At 42.4% G+C, this 25,564-nt stretch overlaps 1 protein-coding gene across 1 annotated transcript; it reads right to left on the bottom strand.

Annotated features, from left to right (window-relative positions):
- Positions 1-1,229: 1,229 nt before the first annotated feature.
- zgc:194930 (uncharacterized protein LOC557813 homolog) lies at positions 1,230-22,447 on the bottom strand. Its single transcript, XM_042069004.1, has 3 exons — positions 22,109-22,447; positions 7,178-7,230; positions 1,230-3,653 (listed from the first exon to the last, which is right to left on the bottom strand). The coding sequence occupies exons 2-3, from the start codon at positions 7,207-7,209 to the stop codon at positions 2,819-2,821; spliced, it is 867 nt and encodes a 288-aa protein (XP_041924938.1). The 5' UTR covers positions 7,210-7,230; positions 22,109-22,447; the 3' UTR covers positions 1,230-2,818.
- Between the last annotated feature and the right edge of the window lie 3,117 nt (positions 22,448-25,564).

Below are 25,564 nucleotides of genomic sequence, written 5' to 3'. Positions count from 1 at the left end.
GAATCATACAGTATGAAGGCTACCCTGCTTAACTCACCACAACTTTGTAGGTCTTGTCCCTCATGCTGGCCCTTACAAAACCCACAAGCTGACTCTCGGACACACAACAGTCAATAATGTGACCTGATTTAAAGTGGCTTTCACCCCTTTGAGGGGAGTGTTAATTATTTTCATTGTGTCCCCTAGGTTCTATCTGTGGCCTGAAATGCCTTGTATGTGAAAAACTTCTTCCCGAAGCACTTTTGAATTGATTTCCTCAGTATATTAGGTCATATCATAGATTATTATGGCTATTGAGCTATGGCTTTGAACAGTGAAAACAGAGTTTTTGAACTTTAATGTCACTAATGCAGATTATTCGATGATTCATTTGAATTTAAATATTTAAAATACTTTCGCAGCAAAAATTATATATGTGATTAATTCAGATTAATTAATCACAGAGTATGTAATTAATTCGATTAAATATTTTAATCGATTGACAGCCCTAGTTGAAATACAAAACAAAAACTCTGCTGCCTCTCAGACAATGGATAAAGGCAGACGTATACACACAGACCAACATAGGGCATGTGAGTTCATATCTCCACATCTTAAGGACACAATTGTGTGTGTGTGTGTGTATAAATAGGTGAGTTTGCTGAAGGGGTGGCGATAATGTATTTACTGAGGCTCATGTGTCTAATTATGACCGCCGCGCAGCAAAGCGGCGGTCATAGAGGTTTAGTCAGATTTTTTTTTCTTTTTCGCATGGCCAATTTTCTATCAAGGATTCCCGAGACACACATTTTTCGTTTTAATCTGTAGCCCCCTGCTGGACTGGACCCCCCGAAAGGAGGGTAGGGCAGACACAGTTTTCTGTGAATATCTCGAGAACCGTAGGGTTTAGGAGGACCACCTTTTTGTATGTTGATATTAAGGGGCCATGTCAACCCATTCCATAACCACTCATTTCATGTATAGCGCCACCTAGTTAAAAACAAAAAAGTAAAAATGAGGTGTTGTAATCGCAGGTATCTGTGACCTAACATGGTCAAAACTGCACAAAGTGTAGGATCATTATGACACCCTCTGAATGCTCGCCAAGTTTCGTGGAATTCCGTTCATGTGACTTATTTTTGTGGAAAAAATGTGCTGGACTGGGCGGCGGTCATATTTTGCACCGCTCTGCGGTACATCTAGTTTATCCCCATTTAGATGGCTGATCATGTGGCAGTTTCATGCCTTGATGAAATCAAATATTTTATTTATTTTTCCATTGTACACAAGACAACACCTCCTGCCAGTCTCCTGAGAAGCCTCCATGGTACTGCAGAGAGGAACCACAAAAATATAATCTCACTCACTCCTCTTTCCAATGTACAGTCATCCACCCTGATATAAAAATAGTCATATGTGGACTTCATTTCAAGCTACTTGGCGGTACATTTCATAGCACATTCATTGGCTATTTTCATGACATACGTAACATAAAAAAAAGAACAGAACTGAGAAATGAATTTGGCCTATAAACGTTGACTGGATTTTTGTCTCCATTTCAGTCTGAATATCCAAAAACTTCCTTCATTGAAAGGCATACTTGTTGAAAAACAAACATGTACCAGATGGAGCAGGAGTTCATGCTGTTCATGGCAGGAGCTGTAGTCCTGCATCCATGTGCTTATTCCACCGAGTGCAGCGTTCCAAATGTCTCCCTCGCCCCCCTCCGCTATCCCTCCCGAGGGTCCTTCTCGTAGGCCACTTCTTTATGTCGGATATCTGACACTATGGAGGCCACTCTTGGGATCACAGCCAGAGGGAGTCCCTGCCTGGTAGCCTCGAGTCGTCGTTGGCGGTGGCATCCTGGACTCACACCTGCCTGCCCCGCCGAGTGGAACGTCACGAGCCAGACGAGTGGGCTGCGGCGGCGGCACAGACGCTGACGACATGTGCGCAATGAGATGACAGGACGTACCGGCAGACCGGAGACAGACACGCCCGCCGCCATCGCTCCGAGCAACAGTCTGCCAGCTCCCAGTCACGTGTCAGACGTCTGGACCTCAGGCAGCGCTACCGCTGACATCATTGCATTATACGCAGTGTATAAATAACAGGAAGATGGTTACAAAAAAAGAGACACTATCACATACACAAGGCCTGGGTACAAAAGCATGTCTGAATGTCTGGGTTTGGGAAAATGCAGGTTCCCATGAAGCCTGAACCAAAAGTCCATGAGAAAATTGTAGTTGGGACATCAAATAAATATACAGATTACAACAAAAGACTTATTATTAAAACAAAAGAATAGAGTGCCCATTAAGTACACACAAACTGGAGTATGTCATCCATTAGAATCGGTGCACATACAATTGGGATATTTGGTATTTTTAAAATGGCAAGAGTGGAAAAAACATGGCAGTTAACCTTCAGAATGGTTGTATAGAATATTTGGGAATTGGAACAATGTTCCGGAACATTGGAACAAGGAAGGTTTGTTTGAAGTAAGGTCTGATTCCCCAGGTGCGCATGGAAAATGCATGAGTTACTCAGGTAGAGCCTCCTTGGCAAAGTGGCAAAAATATCTAGTTCACTTATCAGTGGAAATGAGCTTTCACAGCCAAGTCACAAGCAGATTTTCGTAAACAGTTTCAAGTCACTCTTTGTCCACCATTATGGCAAGACTTGAATTTTCATTCAGACATGGAACTTCATTATGCTGATCTACAGAGGCTTTCTAAAAGCCTTGTAGAACCATCAAAGATATAAAAACTACCGAACAGTCTCCACGTTTATTTACAAAATTATCTATTCCCATCTCAGTCACATGACCCTGTGGGTGTCAGTCACAGTCCTCGCCTGCAGTGGCCGCCTCTAGTGCGGCCAGAGCCTCGGCCACCATGGAGTCCGTGACGCTCTGGCAGTCGTCCCTGTCCTCCCGTCCGTCCACCTCTCTCTGTCCCCTCCTGTCGTCCCCCGTCCCCGGCCTGGTGTCTGCCGAGGACAGGCTGGTGGAGCTGGTGTTGATGTCCCCGGAGAGGACACTGGCCTCGTCCCCCGTGTCCCCCAGGTACTCAGGGGTGCTGCCCACGCCACTCTCCCTCTCGTCGTCGTCGTCGTCAGGGTCTTTGCGGCCGTCCACGCAGCACTCCACCCCGTCCAGCCTGTCCTGGAGGATGTAGGGCTCAATGCGCGTCACCGCGTTGCCACTCAGGAGCTCTCTGTCCCAGGGCCGCGTTGGGCCGCCGGAGGAGGGGAGCTGGTAGATGGGGGGCACGCTTGGGAGCGGAGGGGCATATCTCAGGGTGGGCTGCTCCTTGTGTTGTGGAGTTCCTAGTATGTCAGGGTCCGTTCCACCTCCTCTGCCTCCTCCTCCTCCTCCTCCCTTTCCGACGCCCGTCCATTCCGGGTTGGCGTTGCCGGCAGGAGGGCTGTTTCCGTGGAGGCGGTTGATATGGTTGTTCTCGATGTCGAGCTTGGTGTTTCCGTCGGCGCCCCGGTTGGGGCCGGAGCCGACGCCGCCGCTGTTGCTGTAGCCCAGGTTGTAGAAGCCCTGCTTCTTCTGGAGCCTGTCGCTGTCCTCGGGCTCCTGCAGGTGGGGAACGTACAGCGAGCTGCCCGGCAGGTCCCTCTTACGCCCATGAACGTCCACTGGCACCGAGGGGTCATAGATGTAGCTGAGAGAGAGAGACAGAGAAGCACAGAAATGGGGGGAGAGAGAGAGAGAGAGAGAGAGGGAAATAAAACAATCAAAATGTGAATACTACAATCTATTCCTGTTCTGTTCAGAAAAAAACACCACTACATACATTTTCCCCATGCACACAGCAGATAATCATCCATTTTCCCCATGCACACAACAGATAATCATTCATTTTCCCCATGCACACAACAGATAATCATTCATTTTCACCATGCACACAACAGATAATCCTCTACCATCTAGACCAACACCAGTGGGTACTGCCTATCACTATTTACAAACACAAACACAACAAACAAATCTACACTGGCATTTGCCTGCGATCATTAAACACACAAAGCCATCCGCTGTATTAACAATGGGCACCATACAGTGATCCCTGCGCATCTCCCATACTTCTGATGACTGACTGGATTTGAATATCCACCAGACTTTGCATGGAGCTTATTATCCTGGTGTATGACGTCTGAAGCTTGTGCGTTGGCAGGCAACCATTAGACAGCCGAGAAATGGCCACAAATGTGCCTGTGTGATTTCCATATCTTTGGTTTCCTCATTGATGATCCTATTTCCGTCTTCCTAATCAAAATGGTCATGTTGTTTCAGGAAGTCACATGTTTTCAACACTTGCCACTCATATTTACATTACTGAAAGATACTGCGTGGAACGCCACTGGCATATCCTCACTCCGCCATGATGTTGCTCTCTAAGAATATTGGGAATACACTGTAGGTTTTTAGCATGTTCATGTGTAACCATTGTTAGTATTATGTGACATGAGTTTAGCTCTTTTGTCTTTGTAGTTTAACAAACTTGCTCGCGCATACACACACACACACACACACACCTTTACACGATCCATTAATAACTAATGGTAATGGTGTACTTGTACCGGTCATGGGAGACGGTGTGAATGGCAGGTGAAAACAAAGAAGTAGAGGGGTTAAAAGGATAAAAAGAGTGTGTGTGCGTGTGTGTGTGTGTGCGTGCGTGTGTGCGTGCGTGCTTCTATGCGTGGTGTTCGTGTGTGTGTGTGTCTTGCTTTCTTTTTTCTTTCTTTCTTTCTCTCTCTCTCTCTAACACAGACACACACACACACACACACACACACACACACAGCAAAGCATGTAGCCAGCAGCTGGAGATTAAGCGCTGCATCTTTGTCCTCCCTGCTTAGCATCTCCCCTCTCTCTCTCTCTCTCTCTCTAACTTTCTTCTTCCATCTGCTGTTCTCGCTCTTCACATTCGTTTCTCTATCAGTACCTGGCTTTGTTTCTCTTGCCATACCAGATATTACTCATTACTCACCCTCTAAAACGTACTGTATGACATTGTTGTAATCCAAGCTAGCAGTTTACTACAGATAAGAGGAAATACTATAGATAATAATAATAGTATTTGGATTCCCCAATTATATTAACCACAAGAGGCTTTATTAGGTTTTGGTTTGTGGGGATATATGAAAGACTGGACGGACAGGTATTCATTATGAAAGGGAGGGACACAAACTGTTCTCAATACTGGTCAAACTGTTGGAAAACACCTCCTGTGTGGGATGTGTGATAGTGTAGAGAAGTCTAAGATGAGGTGAGGCCACTGGATCACCCAGACAAAGCTGCTAAAATATGTGCACTGCCAACACACACACACACACGCACACATACACAAAGAGTAAAACACACACACACACACAGAGTGAAACACACAGACACACACACACACATACACAAAGAGTGAAATGCAACCTCATTAACACTATAGCATTATAATTACACTGCTAAATCTGTGGATTATTAAAAATGTAGGGTGAGGCAGGTAAGCGTGTGTGTGTGTGTGTGTGTGTGTGTGTGAGAGAGAGAGAGAGAGAGAGAGCCAAGTCTCGTGTGTGTAGTGAGAGATCTGCATGACCCCTGAGTTCAATCTGTTTAGCCTTCTCAAGCTAAGCCCAGAAATGTGACACTGAGAGCAATTAAGAAGTTGTGTGCGTGTGTGTGTGTGTGTGTTTCTGTTCGGTCCTGTTTGTCCTTTCCACTGACCTAGCATCTGAGTATATCTTTCCAAGAGAATAGGAAACAGTGGCCCAAATCCAGCTAACCACACCAGGAACCACAGGGAATGAATTCCCACTCCCCAGCCATATAATACACAGTATAAATCTGACCTTATCTCACCATAAACAATTCATGAGAGCAGGATGGGTAACGAAACCGGAGGTTATAAATTCACACATTGCATAATATCTGCTAAATGGTCATGTATAAGTAATGTTTAGGGGAGGACATAACTAATAACTAATGTGAGGCCTTAAAATAAACACGAGTGACATATTACTCCAGTATAGCAGGTTAGGAATAGGCGAAAGGGAGAAAGGTGGCAAGCAAAGAAAAGAGAAAGGTATCTGAGGTCAATGTGAGCTAAGACAATTCTTTATAAATCTTCCTCATAAACAAGGTAAGATGCAGCAGATAGGATTGGATATATAGCTAGAAAAGACGGATAGAAACCAGTTAGCCTATGGCTCCCTTTTAGCTATAGGTTAGCTGTAGGCTAACTTGTCTAAGCCACTTCCAGTAAATTATGCTAAGCTAGGTTAACGTTGTCAGACTAGGTTATTGACACACAGAGAAGAGAAGGGTATGTAGCCTCTTATCTAACTCTGGGGCAGACAGCAAATAAGCTAATATCCCAAAAAGTTGGCTCATTCTTTTAAACTAGTGGCCAGCTCCAGGGTTCACAGCAAGTGCAAACTCCACCTAATCCCTGCTCTCCTCCCTGGGCCGACACACAAGCAAAGCACCTGCTACAGCAGCATGTTAGCAACTCCTAAACACTCAAACTCCATCCAGAAAACAGACACTGACAATCCTTTGGTCACACTTATGCTCACTCCCTTCATAAAGCATCTTTTAGTACATCTGTAATCCGCACCCTATATGCGTATTATGTACACGTGGACCATATGGTTCAAAACAATAAGGAGCCATCTTGATGTATCTCTATTATGATGTCATCTCTATTATGATGTCTTTACATGGCCTCTACAGTCATAGATGTATCTTATCTAATAAAGATAAGATAAATCCCTTTCAAGAGAGTTCCATTATCAGCATCATAGTTGGCCCCACAAGGCTTCCGTTTTAACATTCCATATGTTATCTTAATGCAGAGGAAGTAGATTGGGGCCCAAATAGAACGTTCTAGCATTGTTTTTGTTTTTATTGTTGAAAGGGTCTATAGGACAATGGAGAGTAAACAGGAGATGAGTAGGAGAGAAATGGGGTGTGGAATCGAAAAATGACCTCAGGCCAGAACTGAACCTGGGTCTTTGTGGGCACTGAACCCATATGTGATTTAAGATGCTGCGACAGATCCCCCACCATCAGTTCTTGTTTTTTCTTTATCTCCTGTGTCCAGTAAAAAGCATTCGGCATACAAGAGCGCTTTGAGGTGTTATGCTCAATCATAGATGAATTAGAAGTGGGCAAATGCACTCTTACCTTTTGATCATCCGACAGCAATTGCAACCCATCTGGTCAGCTGGGTACAGGAGCTGGGAGGAGACAAAACATTTTTTGGGGAGGGTCAGGTAAAAAAAAAAGAAAAAAAAAAAAAAAAAATCATTTAAAAAGAAAATTTTCACTCATACCAGCATTAGAAGGGTAGACACTGTAGCAGTGGAGCCTTGAGGCATGGAAAGATCAATATTACTCTCGGCTCAGAACACCTGCTGCCCCCAGCTATGTGAGCCCAAAGTCAAACAGACTGTCTGAAATGCTCACTGTATGGACCACTTAATCACTGAATTAATGTTTTTCATTCAGACCCATTGCATCATTCCAGTCAGCTGCTGCCGTTGACTGGAATGCACTACAAAAACACCTCAGACTGGTCAAATTCATTTCCATCGCCTTCAAAGACACCATCTCACACCTTCTCACAGATTCCTGCAACTGCTTCCCCTCCATTTGACCCTCCTCTCAATCAATTGTTTTCTTTTTATGGTTTTCATAATTGTTTTTTTTATATATATATATATTCTGTGCTGTTTATGTAACCCTGTTCTTTGCTCGTGTCTGTATGTCTGAGTAGTTTTTATGTGAACCCTGTGGGTCCCTGTTGCTGTCTTGTTGTATGTCTGCACAGCTGTGTTTGTGTACTGTTGCTTCTCTATCCTTTCTCACTGCCCCTTTCCCCTTCTTCTCCAAAAAGCTTGTGCTTCTTGTCAGGCCATCACTGTAAATAAGAACTTGGTCTTAATGATCTGCCTGGTTAAATAAAGGTAAAATAAAAAAATAAAATAAAATTGCCTCAGGTGTATAAAATCAAGCACCTAGTCATGCAGTCTGCATTCACAAACATTTGTAAAAGAATGGGTCGTTCCTGAAGAGCTCGGCATGTTACTGTCAGAGGGTGCACCAAGCCAGGTCCATAAAAATGGTTGGGTGTGTTTAGTGTGGAAGAACGTGATTTGTCCATGCAGAGCCCTGACCACAACCCCATTGAACACCCTTGGGATGAACTAACAGAGATTGTGAGCCAGGCCTTCTCGACCAACATCAGTGCCTGACCTCATAAATGCTCTTGTGGATGAATGGGCAAGAACATCCCACAGACACACTCCACAACCTTGTGGAAAGTGTTTCTAGAAGAGAGGAGCTGTTATAGCTATCCTATGCATATAATGTAGATTTGTCATGAAGTGCCTGTGGGGGTATATATAGTGAAGGTCAGTCAGGGCCCAGAGAGCAGCAGACATAGAATTTTACCTGGCCCTGACTGGGCCCAGTTAAGGCCCAGTTAAGGCCTAGTTAAGGCCCGGATCCAAAAGACCAAGACCACATCAGATTTATCATTCAGAAAAATGGTCCAGCTACATCACAAAAAAATACCAGCTACATCACAAAATGACGCATTTTCATTTCTGGGAATGCATTAGTTGTGCCTCCTCTCTCTTTAGAGTCAAAAAGATGCAGCAACAAGAAAAGCAGGCATTTGGAATTTTTTAAGCACACTTGGTATTTTATCAGTATTTTAATAAGAGTGCTTTGGCAGTGTTCCCACAGTGATACGCCTCTAGAGTTGTTCCATTATTATTTTGTGTGAGAGGCAGATGGAGAGACAGAGAAACTTTGCCTTTGAGGTTCCCACTCACTCTGACACATGATTCCTGCCATATACTGTACAGTATGTATGTGGCAGTGGCGTGGTTGGTGGTGACACATGGCACGTCCAGCACTTGAGAAAGACATAATTTCTGTATCTCCACTTCTTTCCAACCCACAGTGCTATCCAGCCTGTGGCCTTGTACCTGCCCAGATTCCCCTAGGTCTGAGGCCGTTAACACGTATGGCGGTGTATGTGTGTGTGTGTATGTGTGTGTGAATGGGTGAATGTGAGGCATGAAAGTGCTTCGGAAAGAAGGGCTATACAAATGCAGTCCATTTACCATTATCAAACTTTGTCATTAGTCATTCTCACATTCTCTCTGTAACTTCTCCTTTCTGTGGTATCTTATCCTCCTCTCCAAGTCGACAGCTAACACATCTGCCTCTCTCTCTTTCCCATTCACTTTGTAAACATTTTCTGACCTGTCTTTATGTTGAGGGCTCTGAAGTGGTTCGTAATAAAAGATGAGACTTAGTCCAACAGCTTGCTTGGCAAAGGACACCATACATTTCACTTCAGTGAGCAAACCGAGAGAAAAAAAAACATATCCCTGAAAGCGTCAACTCTTCTCCCACTAAGTTACATCTAAATAGCTCCTTGAAAATGGCAAGGACACAGCCTTTTTCAAATGCTGAGCGTCAGTGCTGCCAAACCTTTATCCTAGTCTATCTTCTTCAAACACGAGTAAGCCTTTTTGCAAAATAGCCTCAAGCTGTTTATTTATTTAATTTCTGCATGCCCGTACACCCATCCTCCAGAGGCTAATAACAAAAAGACACACACACACACACGCACAAACACACACACACACACACACACACACACACACACACACACACACACACACACACACACATTCACAAACGCACACACACTCGCACACACACTTGTGTATTTTGTCATTTTTCAAAAATGTTCTGCTATTCAAAGTCAGCATGTTCATAGGTGAGTGTTCACTGCAGCAGAGTTAAATTCCACAGGCAAACTTGTCAGCTGACGCAGTGCTTATTGGAAACACAGGCTTTAGTCAAAGCCCAGCTCTGACCTCAAATAGCTGAACTACCAGTTGGATTTGCCCAATAGTTTTGCAATAGGGAAGGATCTACGGGCAATAACTAATGTGGTGCAAGCAGGTTGTGAGAGGATTAGCACCCAGCAAACAGGTTACGCTAAGCACACGTCACTGTGGTTTATGGGTTTCTAATTTACATGTAAATAATGTGGTCTTGTGCAAATGCTTAGTATTTGCATTCTGTTGGTTCATTAATTGACTTGATGCAGGCTTCGTCATTTAAATGTGTAGTTATTAACATAATGACTTGAGGCACCTCATGCTGAAGAACAAGATGAGAGTAACTCATTCAGAGATGTTATTTTTTTTATTGAATTCATAGAGAGCCATAGATTTGCAACACTGACTAACTGGAGTAATGAACCTACAAATGTGTTTAGCCATCATAATTAGGAGTGCTCCACTTTCTCTCAAATGATAAGTACAGTGTTCGGTCTGGTGGTTATCCCGGAGCATTCTTCATTTAGCGCAAAAACAAATGAGCCTGATAAAACTCTAATTTAGGAACAGGATAGTAAAATATTGCGCCAGAGAGTTCAATTCAATTTCTCTGACAACCACAGAGTCGGAGGAAGGGGGGGGGGGGGGTTGTCAATACAGGATACTGTGGAGATGTGGAGCTCAATCCCTTTTCTGTGACTCTTGCCCTGCCCAACCCATCCATCCACCTACTGTGTGCCACATGCACAAACCAATGCCTGACAGTCGCACCAACGCTACCGCTAATCGCTCTGGTCTCATAATTAGTGCCCAGCTGCAGCTAGTGGCAGACACCTGGCGACCTGCGGAGAGACGTGATTAGCCCAGTGGGAACATGTCTGAAAGGGTTTCACAGTCTTCGGTGCCCGCCGTCAAAACCCTGTGATTACAGATGTAAGGTACTGACAAATGGGCACGATTGGTGTGACTAGCACTTGTAGGGTCAGACTGTGATCAACACTGGGCCTTTAGTGAGATACAGCCTTCTTGAAGGTAATACATTCATGTCTATTCACCCACATAGACTCAATGGTCCTAATTAAAATTACAAGCAGAATGCCAAAAATTCAACTTCTGCTGCATGCAGATATCCTCAGAAACATCTAATAATACTAAACAACAAGAGATTCTCAACAAGACATTTTTGTATCTAATTGACTTTACTAGCATGCAAGCACTCTGGCACCATTCAATTCCACTGTTACACAGATCAAAAGCGCCAAGATGCAATTACAGCCTACTGGTACTCCGTTGAGGGCTTTTTCATTTTTTTCCCTCTATTTACACAAAAGCAGGGTTTTATTATGGTCTGTTTATTATGGTCTGTGTTTCATTGGCGGTTAATGTTTGCGTTATTTCGCTCCACGGTTTCGCTAGATGCTGGTTCGTGTGGGAAGTGGTACCAACAGTACGGAAAGGACACCGAAGGGAGAAGGCCTGTTGTCAAACAGAACCCACTAGAACAAACCGGAACTCAGGAGTACAGAGCAAAGCCAGAGGGCTGAAGTCCTCTAAAAGACTAAATGTAAATGAAGTCACCTGAGCAAAGTGCAAACATTTGCCTGGGTTTTAATACACATGGGCGCAACCTGCATGTGTGTGTGCTTAAGTGTGTGTGAATGAGAGACAATTAGGTTGGAGGTTGAATGACAGAGAAGGAGGGAGAACGAGAATACTGACCAACATTTTGGATGATCTCATTTAAGGTTATAGATTCTTTTTCTATGGTGTTTCAAAATAGCTGGACAATTATGCCTGTAATTTGATTTTTAACTCTTACTTCCTGAGAGCAAAATGTCAACTACGGACCAGCCCTAGGCCTAACCCTCTGCTTCAATTTCTGAGGGCGTTCACTCAGAGAGTGAAAATAACGTTGTGTGTGTGTGATTCGATTCTCTGAATGTGATGTGCCAGCTGAGTGCCAACCCCTGTGCCCAGTAGAGCACAGATGTCCGACACCCAGCTGCTCAGACACACACCTGACTTCCAGCCCTTTCCAAAAAAGAATTGTGTGTGGTTTCACCAGCCTCTGCCAGACAGGTTCACATTGCACCGTATGATATATGCATGTTTACATGAAAAAAATATGTCTAAGGCATTTGAGAATTTCTACGTTTGAAGCATGAAGTATCCACACGTATGTTATTATGTATTCAACTTCAGTTCCTGGTGATGGTAAGTAACTTTCGTAATATGGCAGAACGATTATAGTAAAGGCAGGAAATGTTTTTAAAAAAACAACCTGATGGAAAACAGAAGTGAGAAAAAATCTCCCAATTTTCCCAATCATTTTCAGGGTGTCTTTCAGTGCAGGGGAAATTGAAACGTTCCATCTTGAGGGAAAGGAGGGTAAAAAAAGAGGGGAGAGAGTGTCACTAGAGAGTTAAGGACCACAAGGAAGAGTGGCCAAGGAGGTGTGTGTGTGTGTGTGTGTGTGTGTGTGTGTGTGTGTGTGTGTGTTTGTGAGAGATAGAGAAAGAAACAGAGAAAAGTTAGATAGCTCCGGTGATTGCTCCCAGCACCACTGAAGGGGATTGAAGGCGCAGGGCCATTCTGCTGCCGGGTCCCTGTTCCATTTAAACAAATTGGATTTTGTTTGTGTGTGTGTGTGTGTGTGTGTGCGCGTGCGTGCGTGCGTGCGTGTGTGTGTGTGCGTGCATGCAGCCGTGCGTGTGTGGTGTGTGTGTGTGTGTGGTGGTGGGGTTTATTCCTTCACTTGGCCGTAAGAGGTCCTCCAGGGAGAAGGGTCCTGCTCCGTGCCAGAGAGCAGGAAGAGATGACTGATCTATCCATCTAGCCCTCAATCTGCACCTGCTACAGGAGGGCTGCGAGAGTCTCAAGCTCAACTTGAACACTGGCACAGGCTCACACCAAGCAAAGTCCTCCTCCTCCTCTTCTGCCTTTCTTCTGAACCCCTTAACTATGTGATCTATAATGTAGATCAGCACAGTAGTGTTGTCACGATACCAATACCACCATATTATGACTTCGATACGATACCTGCCATAAATATCACGGTGCTCGATACTGAAACGATACTACGGCGAAATCCTAAGATATCTGGAAAAGAAAGGACTCATACCTCCTCCAAGTGTATTGAGTCATTTGTGTTGAATTCGGTGCACTTTTGTAGTGTGCAGGGCAATTCTGGGTTCTAAACTTCCTACATAATTATTATTTTTATAGTCAGTAAAATAGTAGGCCTACTTTGTGTGATTAAGTCCTTTATTTTTTGTTATAGTTCATTTACATTGTGTTGTGTTTTGCCAATAAAGTAGCTTTAAATAGCCAAACTAGGCTAGATCAAGGTCAGTGTTGAAATTACTGCATGCAAATCACTGAATGCTATGCAGAGGGGCCTAATCTTTAGGCCATCTGATGTACAGTATAGGCTTCCCTAGGCCTTCCCGTGTTCATGGGATTTCTTTGACAGTTGCAAAGGGAAAAATGTGAGGATAGTCTTCTTTGCGCCCAGTGTACAAGTATGACGTTCCAACCACTCAGGTCTTCGTCAGATAGGCCTACACCATTACCTGTTGCAATATGTCTGTGTGCATTCCTACATTAGCCTACGTCTATTTCTTTGATAACATGATTTGCTACCACGTAACAATAAGCCGCTATTATTATTAGGACTCAACACGCTTTGGTGGTATTATATGCTGTGGGCTTTAATTAGCGCATTTCGGGTATCCTATCCTACATCTGGGCAATACTTATTGAACAAATTGCAGTCTATATGGCATGACAAATATTACCAGTAGTACTGACCGAACATGAAATAGATTGTTTACAAGTTATGGTAATGTTATTCTGGCGTGAACATTGCGCTTTCATCACGTTAGCACCCTATTAGGGGTTTGCACGGACGTCACATTCTGGCCGGTAACCATGGTAACCCAGCACGCGCGGCACACGCGAGTATTATGCACTTTGAATATCTTAAGTGATTGTAGCCGTGTCTAAACAACAGAAAAGCTCATCAAAATGCGTCAAAGATGCAAAGGCATATAGGGCAGGACTTGGACCACAAGAAAATGTGCGATGTTTCGAGAAATTACATTTTATTGGCAGCGCAGATCCATATGAGTTGGGTGAGGGAGACGAAGTACCAAGTTCAACCACAAGCGCCCCCCTTCCTCTGATAACTTTTGGCATTATTCTCCTTTCTCCCTGGTTTTTTAATAACTTTTGGAAGTCGATACCTACACCAGATGTTTTTCTCAGTCTGACCTATTGGTACAACCTAAAACACGGCAATAACTAACCATTTTCCTTGACGATGTTAGGGATTTACTTCAGTGCCTAATGCTTTCTAATGAGGCGAGTATCTCCAATATGGCAACGTCCAAATCTGATGACACGTCGTGCAAACCCCTAATGATTACAGCTCGTTATGTCTCGTCAAAATGATTACAGCTCGTTATGTCTCGTCAAAATTCATTGATGAAGGAAGGTTAGCTTTATCCCAGAGAACCATACTCGTTTCACTTAGGCTAGACTAAAACAGAAGAGAAGAACTTGCCACTAACCATGTAGTCGTGTTTTCTATAGCATATTCGTTAACCTGTCGTTCTTTGAACAAAAATGTTGGGATATGTCTGCGAGGTGTTAAGCCAAGTTCCATGCGTAGCCTACTGCTTTTAAATGACTTTGAAACATATTTCACAAACGGGCCTCTGTGTACCTGATGGCTTGCCTTCACTATTCGCGATGTATCCAAAATAGTTGCAGATTTCACTTCACCTTTTGTTTTATCCACAAGGCCGAGGACGGTCGGCAAAGAACTACTGTATGTTGACGTTGGCTGCGCACTCACTCACTCACTCAGAGCTGCCTGCTTGACACGCCCACTTGCCTAGATGCGTGCAAGGAGCAGTGAGAGCAGTAGTTCACGCAGACACAGAACGTTAATTTTAATAAAGTATCGATTCTAAAAACGTCGGAAATCGTATCGTTTTTTGCGTGAAGGCATCGTGAGTATCGATTAGTATCGATACACCGTGCAACACTAAAGCACAGTAGTTGTGAAATATACATATAGATATGTATGCATGTGTATATATTACACACATATTAGATATAAACAAGACACCATCACTTTCTCCACCACACACACACTATCATCATCACCTCACAAACACATCATCGCATGAACAGCAACGTAAGCATGCCAAGCAATACTACATAAAGACACACACACACACACACACACGCAAGGGATGCACCATTGGCTAACATCGGTAGCAGCCAATATCGCCCTTGCTGACTGACATCAGCTATCTGCAAATGTATACTTGAAAATTGTTCAGTTATACATTTTTCATGAATGTTTTTGTTCTACTCTACTGAAGGAAATAATTAATAACAAAAACTATGTAAACAAAGAAAGAAAAAACGTTGGTATCAGCATTGGTTTTTGGCAAATTGTTATTTTATACATTGGTATCGATATCTGCCCAGAATTTTACAATCGGTGAATCCCTAACACACAAACACACACACACATCCACACACTCATACACACACACACATACATGGCCCTTTTAGTCCATGCAGCTGTATGACACAAACCTCACACTGTAGTCTGTAAACCCTTCAAAGCCAAGTTGCTCCAATCCGTCACACACACACACACACACATACATACCCTTCACCCATAACATTACACACTCAGAACTACTACAGCACTGCCACGGATGGCGGAGTGCATTCTCCACACTTGGGCAGCTCACATCGCTGGTCCCTTTTCATGTAAAAGGCGGTAAAGTCCTCAAAGAGCCTGGCCGCATTGACAGACGCTGGTGGTTTGTCAAAACTGGCAAAGCCAACAGCCCTGTGAGCAGGTAAACACCCCAGGCAAGAATGGATACTGAGTGTTAACCTACTTTATATGACACTCTACAACAGTGTTTAACCAACATCTCAAGAATACACATTCAGATACACACACACACACACACACACACACACACACACACACAAACACACACACACACACACACACACACACACACACCCACATACACAAGACTTAAACCTTCTGACAGAGCACACACACACACACACACACACACACACACACGCGCACACACACACAAACAAACACACACAAAGACTCACCCCTTGCAAATACCCACAGCAAATTCAGGGTTAAGTCAACTTTGAAGAACTGGTTTAAAAACTGGCATGCTTTGGTGAAGTGTTAAGTATTATTGTTTGAACACTGCTGACAGACTTGGTGGATGTGTGGGCTTGTGTTGATAGTACAAACATGACATGCCTGACATCATGGATCATCTCTCCAAGCCAAGGAAACAATTTAATTAATATCTAACCACACAGCCTAGTTCAAAAGTTCTGGCCAGGCTTTTTTTGATGTACTGAAATTAAGTGTTTAATTTCTTTCTTTCACAATAGAATGACGATACTAGCGCACCTGTGGTGATGTGAACAAGTGACATCCAGTGACTCTGTGATGCCCTTACAATGGTTAACTTATATAACCAGAGCTGAAAGATGTTTCTGTGTATATAAGAATGTGTGTGGGTGGTGTGTGTAGTGTGTGTGTGTGTGTGTGTGTGTGTGTGCATGCATGCAAGTGTCTATGTGCAAGTTTGTATGAATGAAGTCAAGATGTGGCTACAGTAAAGGTGGCCAAAGTAAAGGCATATCTGTGTCATGATGGTAACATGTAGGAGAGGGTGTGGTATCCTGAGAAGCAGAATAACAGGTTCCTTCTCTACCTCTCTTACATTAATACTCCTATCTGTATGGAACAATACATATCATATTTTGTGTTTGAGTGTGTAAAAAAGACACTGAGGGCCAGATGTACTAACGCGTTTGCGCCCACTTCAGGCGTATTTGTTTCACAACGTGCGTGTAAAATTATTGCGAGGTATGTACAAACAGGCCGCAATGATGTAAAAGCGCAAACTGCCTATCGCGGGAGCTGAACATGGCTAATTGCGTTTTTCGTGTCATGCATATGCATTCATGGAAGGATCCAGGGGAAAGTGGGAGTTTAGTGTAAAAAGATGGGAGGGGAAGCGTAAAAAGCGCCTAATTATGTATTCCGCGGTATGTACAAAGACTGCTCCTGAAAGCGCACGTCTATTCTGCGCCTAAATACTTCCGCCTTGTAAAAGCAGGTGTTAATCCAAATTGCAGTTCAATGCGTCAATAAGAGAACCTTTCAAAGACAACAGAATCGCTATTTAGAACACCAATACCACAAGTATTTGTACTATCAAAAGCAACCTTAACTTTCGTTGGCCTTTTGAATGTCTTACTTTCACTTTCACGTCATTCACTTAAACTTTCCTACTTGCTACAGTAGATTTGACCAATTTTCCATAGCCTACGTGCACAAGTACTTTGAGTAAAACTACTAATCTTCATTATCTCCCTGCTTGTTGACATCATATCATGTATGGTATACATGTAATTTCATGATCGCTAAACGTTTGATTCTTTTTAATGTTGTCATCAGTTAACTTCCTTCAACTGCGCTTGTATAGGCTCTGCCATTCAGTTGTGGACGTTCGTAAACTGCGTTTATGGGCGGAGAAAGGCTAAGGCAAAGAAAGTTTGATAAATACGACGGAAACTTGGGTCTGACAGTGTTCGCAATCTGCGGTTTGTCCATGACGCTGATAACGCTACGTACTGGGTCCGCTGTCTGACCCAAGTTTCCGGCGTATTTATCAATCGTTCAATCCTTAGTGTAAACTGCGCCTTTCTCTGCCTTTCTCCGCCCATAAACGCAATTTACGAACGTCCACAACTTAATGGCAGTGCCTACATACAAGCACAGTTGAATGAAGTTAACTGATGACAACATTAAAAAGAATCAAACGTTTAGCGATCATGAAATATACCATACATGATAAGATGTAAACAAGCAGGGAGATAATGAAGATCAGTTCTACTCAAACTACTTGTGCACGTAGGCTATGGAAGATTGGTCAAATCTAGCAAGTAGGAAAGTTTAAGTGAATAACGTGAAAGTGAAAGTAAGACATTCGAAAGGCCAACGAAAGTTATGGTTGCTTTTGGTAGTACAAATACTTTCACCACAAAAACTGCTGCTCTAAATAGCGATTCTGTTGTCTTTGAAAGGTTCTCTTATTGACACATTGAACTGCAATTTGGATTAACACCTGCTTTTACAAGGCGGATATATTTAGGCGCAGAATAGACGTGCGCTTTCAGGAGCAGTCTTTGTACATACCGCGGAATACATAATTAGGCACTCTTTACTCTTCCCCTCCCATCTTTTTAAGCTAAACTCCCACTTTCCCCTGGATCCTCCCATGAATGCATATGCATGACATGACAAACGCAATCTGCCACTTTCAGCTCCCGCGACAGGCAGTTTGCGCTTTTACATCATTGCTGCCTGTTTGTACATACCTCGCAATGATTTTACACGCACATTGCGAAACAAATACGCCTGAAGTGGGCGCAAAAGCGTTAGTACATCTGGTCCTGAGTTGGGTGTGGTATCAAAGAATGATAAGAAAACAAAGACAACAAACTATTTTTTTCCCCAGGAAAACTGATAAAATCTTATCATAACATTTCAGCATGTCAAAAGGTAAGAAGATATCCCAGCATAATCTCAACATAATTTGCCTCTTCCTTATCAATCTGATATCTTTGCAAAGTGGTTATGAAGTCATTTTCAGGACCTATTTCCTTTTGTTATGGGAACACCCTCCCCTATCAACCCTCTGATTAAATAATGAGTAAAGGCATTAGTAGGTAATAATCTCAGATCAACCATTAGCTCCACTATGGTGCATAAAGTGCTTTGGTACAATAACTTATGAGAAATACTAAACAGCCATGAAAACAGGTGACCACACATCAAGTCTGTGGTCCTGTTCATTTGCATAAGGTAGGCAAAGCCAGGTGCGTTACCATGGCACTGGTTGCTAGAGCTGAATGCTGTCACAGCAACATAGGTATACAAAAATGTGTTCTCCTGAGGTCACCCCATCATGACTCATCATCTATACTGAGTCCTTTTGTAATATTGTATGTTCGTTGATATTGTATTGACATTATTGTTGTCATTACTATCCTTAATGTAGTCCTACCAATGTGTATTGTTTATTTAAATAAATTGTATAATTGTATTATATAATTGTATTTAAATTGTATTGTTATATCGCCTTGGACAAAAGTGTCTGCTTAATTACATAAACATAAACATATACATAATATACAGTGTGTGGTTAGGATGCAGGATGTAGGCCTTTGCGTGTGTACTAGGAGTGGGGTGAGGTGCTGATGTTGGTAGCCTATAAGTGCTTTGGAACCTGTCCCTTAATTTGCTTTTTTTCAATCCACCACCAGTTTAACTTTGTTCGCAGCATTTTGTTCATCTGTTTTTTTTTTTATATTTGACTAGCAAATCTTTTTGAATCTGACTTGGTAATCTAATGTTTCTGTGCTATTTTAACATCAAATAATATAATCTGTAAAGGGGCATTCCCTCCAACATTCCACACACCCTGGGCAGCCTCAATCTGCCCTTGCCAAAGTGTGCACATGGTCTTGTTCTTGAGATATCTTTCCGTTGAATTTAAAACAGTCAGTGTTATGACTAGACTGAGGTCAATGACCAGTAATAGCAGGGGGGAGGCAATGAGATTGACACAACAAACAAACAGGCTCATTATGAACTGTCATGGGGCTGTGGAAGAGGCTGCTATTATGATGGCAGGAGCCTTAGGCTGTCTATGTGCCTCCCAAAGCCACCATTACGAATTGGGCGCTTCACCACATGCAAACACACAAATAAATAAATAGACAGAGAGAGAGAGCGAGAGAGAGACAGAGAGTTACTCTACAGAGACTTCATCAAAAAATTAAACTATGTCACTGCTCTTATGACCTGTGTAATAATAAGAACTGTTATTTATTTGTGATAGATCACAAGCAATAGGCATCAAACTAAATGCTCAGGTATTAGAATTCCTGAGTCATAGACAACATTCTACAGAACACGGTCAAACCCCACAGAGAGATCCCAGTGCACAGACGTAACACAGGCCACATACAATATAATACTTGTAAGCATGCGGTAGACCACACAGACAACCACGTAGTACTGACACAATAGAGATACAGTATGTATTACAGAGACCACAGACACAACAATATGATCACAAAGAGTGCAGGTGTGCCAGTTTGGCTGGTGATCATGTTAACTTGTGATATTTGCATAAAATCAGTGAATATTCAAGGCTCCTGCCTGCTCATTAACAAGGCTCTGCTCAGCCTCCGCCCCTGGAGAGGTTGTCATTTCCACAAAGTGTTTGCAAAGTGAGATAACAGATATGAGGATCTCTGAAAAATGTGCACCAGTTAATGTCTAATGCATGTCCACTTATGCATTATCAACACACAATATGAAACATGCTATGTGACCAGAAAAATAAAACAAAGTTACCTTAAGCATTGAAGCTTCACATAGGGTTCAATATTAAATGTATATCTTTAATTTCGTTTGACAAAATAAGCTGTGTCACTGTCACAACATGAGCCTTTATTTTATTTCAATATTTAGACAATTTCTTCATTGGCACTGTGATCGTGATACGAAGGCTTGAGATACAGAGACTTGGTGTAGTGGAATACGCAGTCCATCGTTTGCATTCACACAATGTTTTATTGTATTATATCACACATTGTTGCCTATCACGTGTGGACAATGCACTGAAGTGGACATTCATTGAAAGCGATGTTCACTGTTTTTACGCAAATATCACCAGTCAGCATGATTACCAGCCAAACTGGCACACAGGCACAACACAAAGACATATGATATGACAGAGGTGGGACATAGCCTATAGATAACCAACAGTAAAGTTCAGCCCAAAGAACACTGACTTTGTACTGTAGATACTGTAGAATGGCACAGACTTTATCTAGCGGAGATACTACAGGGCCTAGATAGCCATTGGTCAGTCCAGTCCAGGCTATAGTTAGCCGTCTGAGCTATGGGTGGCTCAGGTCAGCGTTTACAGGTAAATATAACCATCCCCTCCTTGGTCAAGTACCAGTTATCAATATCATGATCATGATACTGGTTTCACACATTCTCTCTCTCTCTTTCTCTCTCTCGGGCACACACACACACACATTATGTCTCACTGCTCCTCTTTCACGCACACACTTGCACATTTGATGAAATATATGACAAAATGCAATATGGATTGATTTACACCTCAGTGTCAACACAAAATATTCTAAGACCATGACATCATGGCATACAGCTGTATTTACTGGGGCCACACCTTCCAGAGTGTAGCATTTGAGCATTCTCAATCCTCCCAACACAGTAAACAAAGGCTTTCTCTCAAGCTAGTTATTTAACTAAGCAAACAACAATGGGAAAACTCATATTGACCTTCACCTGAGTCTGATTAGCTGTATGCTAATGCTTACTTTACTGAGTCACTGTTGAAGCCAGATGAAATTAAATGTTTGCTCATTTGCCAAAGATATTGCACATCATGTGTTTTCTCAATAGAATATGATCAATTGTGATAATGTATTTCATGTTTTACTGTTATTTAATACCTAGAATTACTGCTAATAAATGTTACATCAGATAATGCAAACAGTGGTTGAATCTTAATTAAAAAGCCAAGCGTGAATCACCACACCGTGTGTGCCTGTGTGTTATCACCACACCGTGTGTGCCTGTGTGTTATTCTGACTATTACTTAAACTCCATGGGGGGCTTAGTTCTCCACACCTGGCTAATGAGCATGCTGTTGTCTTCCCATCAACCATATGCTCTAAGTGCCTCAACTAAACTTACAAGTAGACAACAATCTTAAGCCTATCAAGAACAGTTTTCCCAAACAAATAAAGTGACTACAAAGTTAACATAAATGCAATAGCTTTATAATTCCCACTCTTAACAAACGCAATTCATGTTCTTATAAATTGAGAGCCTATCAGGATATGGTTACTTCTGTTACGCTTTCAATATCTGTTTATGAATATATTGGTACAATGATGATAAGATGTTTTTTGTATTACACATAAATACTGTCATAATGTAGGCTACATTTTACAATGACGCATGTACACTGCATAATGTATAGTTTTGTTGCGCGTAACAGGTGTACGAACGTTACTCTACGATTTATTTTCAACACATCCACAGTCCAGAAATTCAGCCTACCTGCTGCGCTGTCGACTGAGAAAGGCCCGTATGCCGGTAGTATTATGATTTCACGGCCACCACAGTTCATTTAATTCCCTGAGTCCTCGTCTTCTTTAAAATTCACAAAACATCAGAGTGGAGAAAAAGTTCGCTTGCCCGCAAGGACTGGATGCGTGTCACTTGTCTGCAGTACATCGTTTAACTTCGTCTCAGCTCCAGACTGAGTGGTAACTCCTCACGGTGTTTGTTTTCTTCTGTCGTAGTTGCCCCAGAGGAGAAGTTCCCCCCGTGACTACACTCTCCCGTATCTACAGCCCGAGGCTTGCCTATTTGAATTTCAGATAGAAGTCAAAGCACTGCCTGGCTGGTATAGGGTTTTTTCGTGGCGTGGTCATGACGGACCATGTGATCACGGATCACAAACATTCTCCTATACCCATTCCACAGTATTTAACTGCTCAGTTGCCGAATAGGCCCACTCCACGAGACCTTGACTGGAAAACTTCTGTTTATTGTGTGTCTATGCGTTTTCTCTTCTTTTATTCAAATGAAAAACTGTAATTGCTGTGTAGGAATTCCCTTACAAATCCATGACAACTATTCACAAATATACACTATACAAATAACAATTTCTGATCAGAATAGGATCCTTTGTCAACATATTGTAGCCTAAGAGTTTGTTATCGAAAAACGTAAAACGTAAAACGAAAACAGCTCGTATGGATATAAAAGGGGTTGACAGTGTCAGCATTACTGTGGTTATTGCTTGCAGTCTTCTTCCCAGTAAAAAAAAATGACTCATATTTCTTTATTCATCTTCTCCTTCCACAGTGTCATTTGACCTGAGGAAGATGGAAAAAGCATTTAGTTCTGCTATGAGCATGAAAGGCCACATATCCTGTTACTGGCCACGGAACCTTTCCCTGCAGTCCAAGACCAGTTAATCTGTAATACACATGTACATACCACAGTAGAGGCTTTGTGTTGCTTAATGAAATTCTCCTTCGAGTCCAACCTATTATGGGGCCCTGTTATCTATTTACTTCCAGTGCTGTAATGAGTGGAGTGGAGTGGACCATGACTAAGTTAAACCCTAACTAAATACAACCCTGGCCTTCCAAAAGTCATCACTGAAGAGACCCAATGATGAAGTTAGGGCATGGCCGGATCTAGAATAGGGCTGGGAAGGGCAATGCCCCTGCAAATATTTCTTCTGCCCCACCTAATTGGTCAATTTTAATTGACAGCTATTGAATCTGCCAATCACACTTTTCTAATTCGTCCCGTCTGAATTTCGAGGGTGCTGATTTGCTGGTTGGATAGTATAAATAAGCTACCAGAGCAGCAGAGACGCGTTCCCCTTCCATTCCACACTGCATCACTGCATGTTTCGTACTTAAGAGCACTTAGCTATATTTCCATAAAGGTTATAGGCTACTAGATATAGATTCTTGTTGCTGGTTTAAAAAAAAGACCTTTTTTGTATTATTCTCGTTTGAATAAGGTTTGTTTTTAGCTAATGTGCATGTTAGCTTTCTAAGGTGATCTAGCCAGTTAGTTTGTTAACATTGGTCATTCCTGAACTGTGTTATAAGCAGGGTGGGAATTTTACTGCGGCCACGTCGTTGGGTCCGTGTAACGCTTTGCAGTGCTATGTTCTATTTGCAGAATTCACATGAAAAAATATAAAAATAGGCTTAAAAATCCGTTATCCATTCTTTAGGACGGCACAGTAAATGGGTTATTGTTGCTTATTTTGATTTTCAATTGAGCACAGTTACGGTTTTCTGTTCAGAAGTTAAAAATTGAAATGATGCGTCAATTTTCTAATTTTCCTTTTTTGCCCTTGTGATTGGACTGAACCACGAACACCGGGGGGAGAACACCATCTAGCTGGGCCAGGCTAGATGGTGGAAGGGAGCGCCGCCTGAAGTTGTTTGTGATTTTGACTCATTACTTTAGAGATTAATGACAAACTTTTTGGGAGAAGGCACGTTAAACATAACTTTCAGCCTATGTTGAACATATCTACAGTAGCCTATATTTGAATACCATAGCCATGCCATAGCAAATAATTCCCCAAAGCAGAATGTCATCGACGTCAGTCTTGGCTATACCGGGCTATACAGGCTACCCCGAGCACTGTTTGACATGGTATTTTTGCTTATTTAACGCTTTACGCTAGACTAGGTTTCATTAGGCTAAACGAAGACACAACGGTGAGCCTAATTTATCCGTTTATCCATTTATTAATTTCAACAGCAAATAGCCTACATTGGCCTGTAGGCTACTAGGGCTCACGTAGGCCTACTCATAAGTGTCAGGACGCAGCAATGTCTCCCTCTGCATCTGAAGTTCTGATCTCGAGCTGACATTATCAATCGCTTGGCACCTTGATGCAAGCGGAACTGTGTTTGATAGCCCTCCATCTCTACATCTATTTTTTACAGTCTATGCTCTACATCCGCTGATAAAATGTGATCACCAACACCGCGCGCCAATATCTATCAGGTCACCAACCCCTACGCGTGGTTCAGCCCAACAAAAACAGTTAAAAAAAAAGGGTCCAAAATCCAATATTAACTGAATTTTACTTTTGTTTCCAATCCAGTTTCTGTTTTCTTTATCTTGCGTGACTAATGACACATTTAGAAAATAGCAGCAATTATCTATTTGCTGACCAGTTAAAACAAATTGAAAATTGGATTATTGAACACATTTTTTATTTGGACCCGATGGATGGAACAAATAGAACAAAGCACTGCAAAGCGTTACACGGACCTGGTTGCCCCTTGCGTTTGCCGTGATGTCCCTTTGAAAATCGGAGGTTCACAGGCCACTGTGGCCTTGGTGCCCATTTCTTTCTATATTCTGCTTTGCATCCGACTAGCGATTTTTATTTAGCCTATGGCCTGATTAAGCTTAGCATTCACGCGCAAATTCATTTAGCCTATGTCTTTTACGCAGTGGAGAATGTGACGGCGCATGGCAAGAAAGAAAGTGCGTCCAAATTCACCCATTCTTTGCTGAAATAGGCTATACTCCGATAGCCTACTCTTCACAAAGATATTACATGTAGGCCTATCACATCACACGAAACAGCTTTTTCTCAGCTTTTAAACGATGTTGGCCGCAAGTTGTGGTAAACGGTTCGCGAGAAAAGTAACTTTAATTTATCATGTTACATTCTGCGCCCATCTCCCTACCCATTCATCTCGGTGGAATACTTCACGATTTTTTCCAGAACACATGACAAACCATATATTAGAAGAAACAGCAGACCTTACCGAATAAAAAGGTGTAAAGCATTCCCCTGTACAGTTAGCCATTCCAGAGTAATCCGGTTTTACATTTGCAGCAATGTCTAAATGCATGTCTCCAACTTTGGGCTTCAGGTTTCACAGTGTGTTTAAATTGTCCAATACATGATTTCATAACAGGCCAAATACAAAATAAATGTTACAAATATCGCCT

This window comes from Alosa sapidissima, chromosome 18, assembly GCF_018492685.1.
Source record: "Alosa sapidissima isolate fAloSap1 chromosome 18, fAloSap1.pri, whole genome shotgun sequence".
Lineage (NCBI taxonomy): Eukaryota > Metazoa > Chordata > Actinopteri > Clupeiformes > Clupeidae > Alosa > Alosa sapidissima.
The sequence above is the reverse complement of the archived record's forward strand: the minus strand, read 5'-3'. Positions and strand labels throughout refer to the sequence as shown.

Excerpts from the sequence above, each read along its gene's own strand:
- zgc:194930 (XM_042069004.1), bottom strand. The coding sequence starts at position 7,209 with ATGGGTTGCAATTGCTGTCGGATGATCAAAAG. Across the intron at positions 3,654-7,177 it reads TGCTGTCGGATGATCAAAAG|CTACATCTATGACCCCTCGG; the intron begins GTAAGAGTGCAT and ends TCTCTCTCTCAG.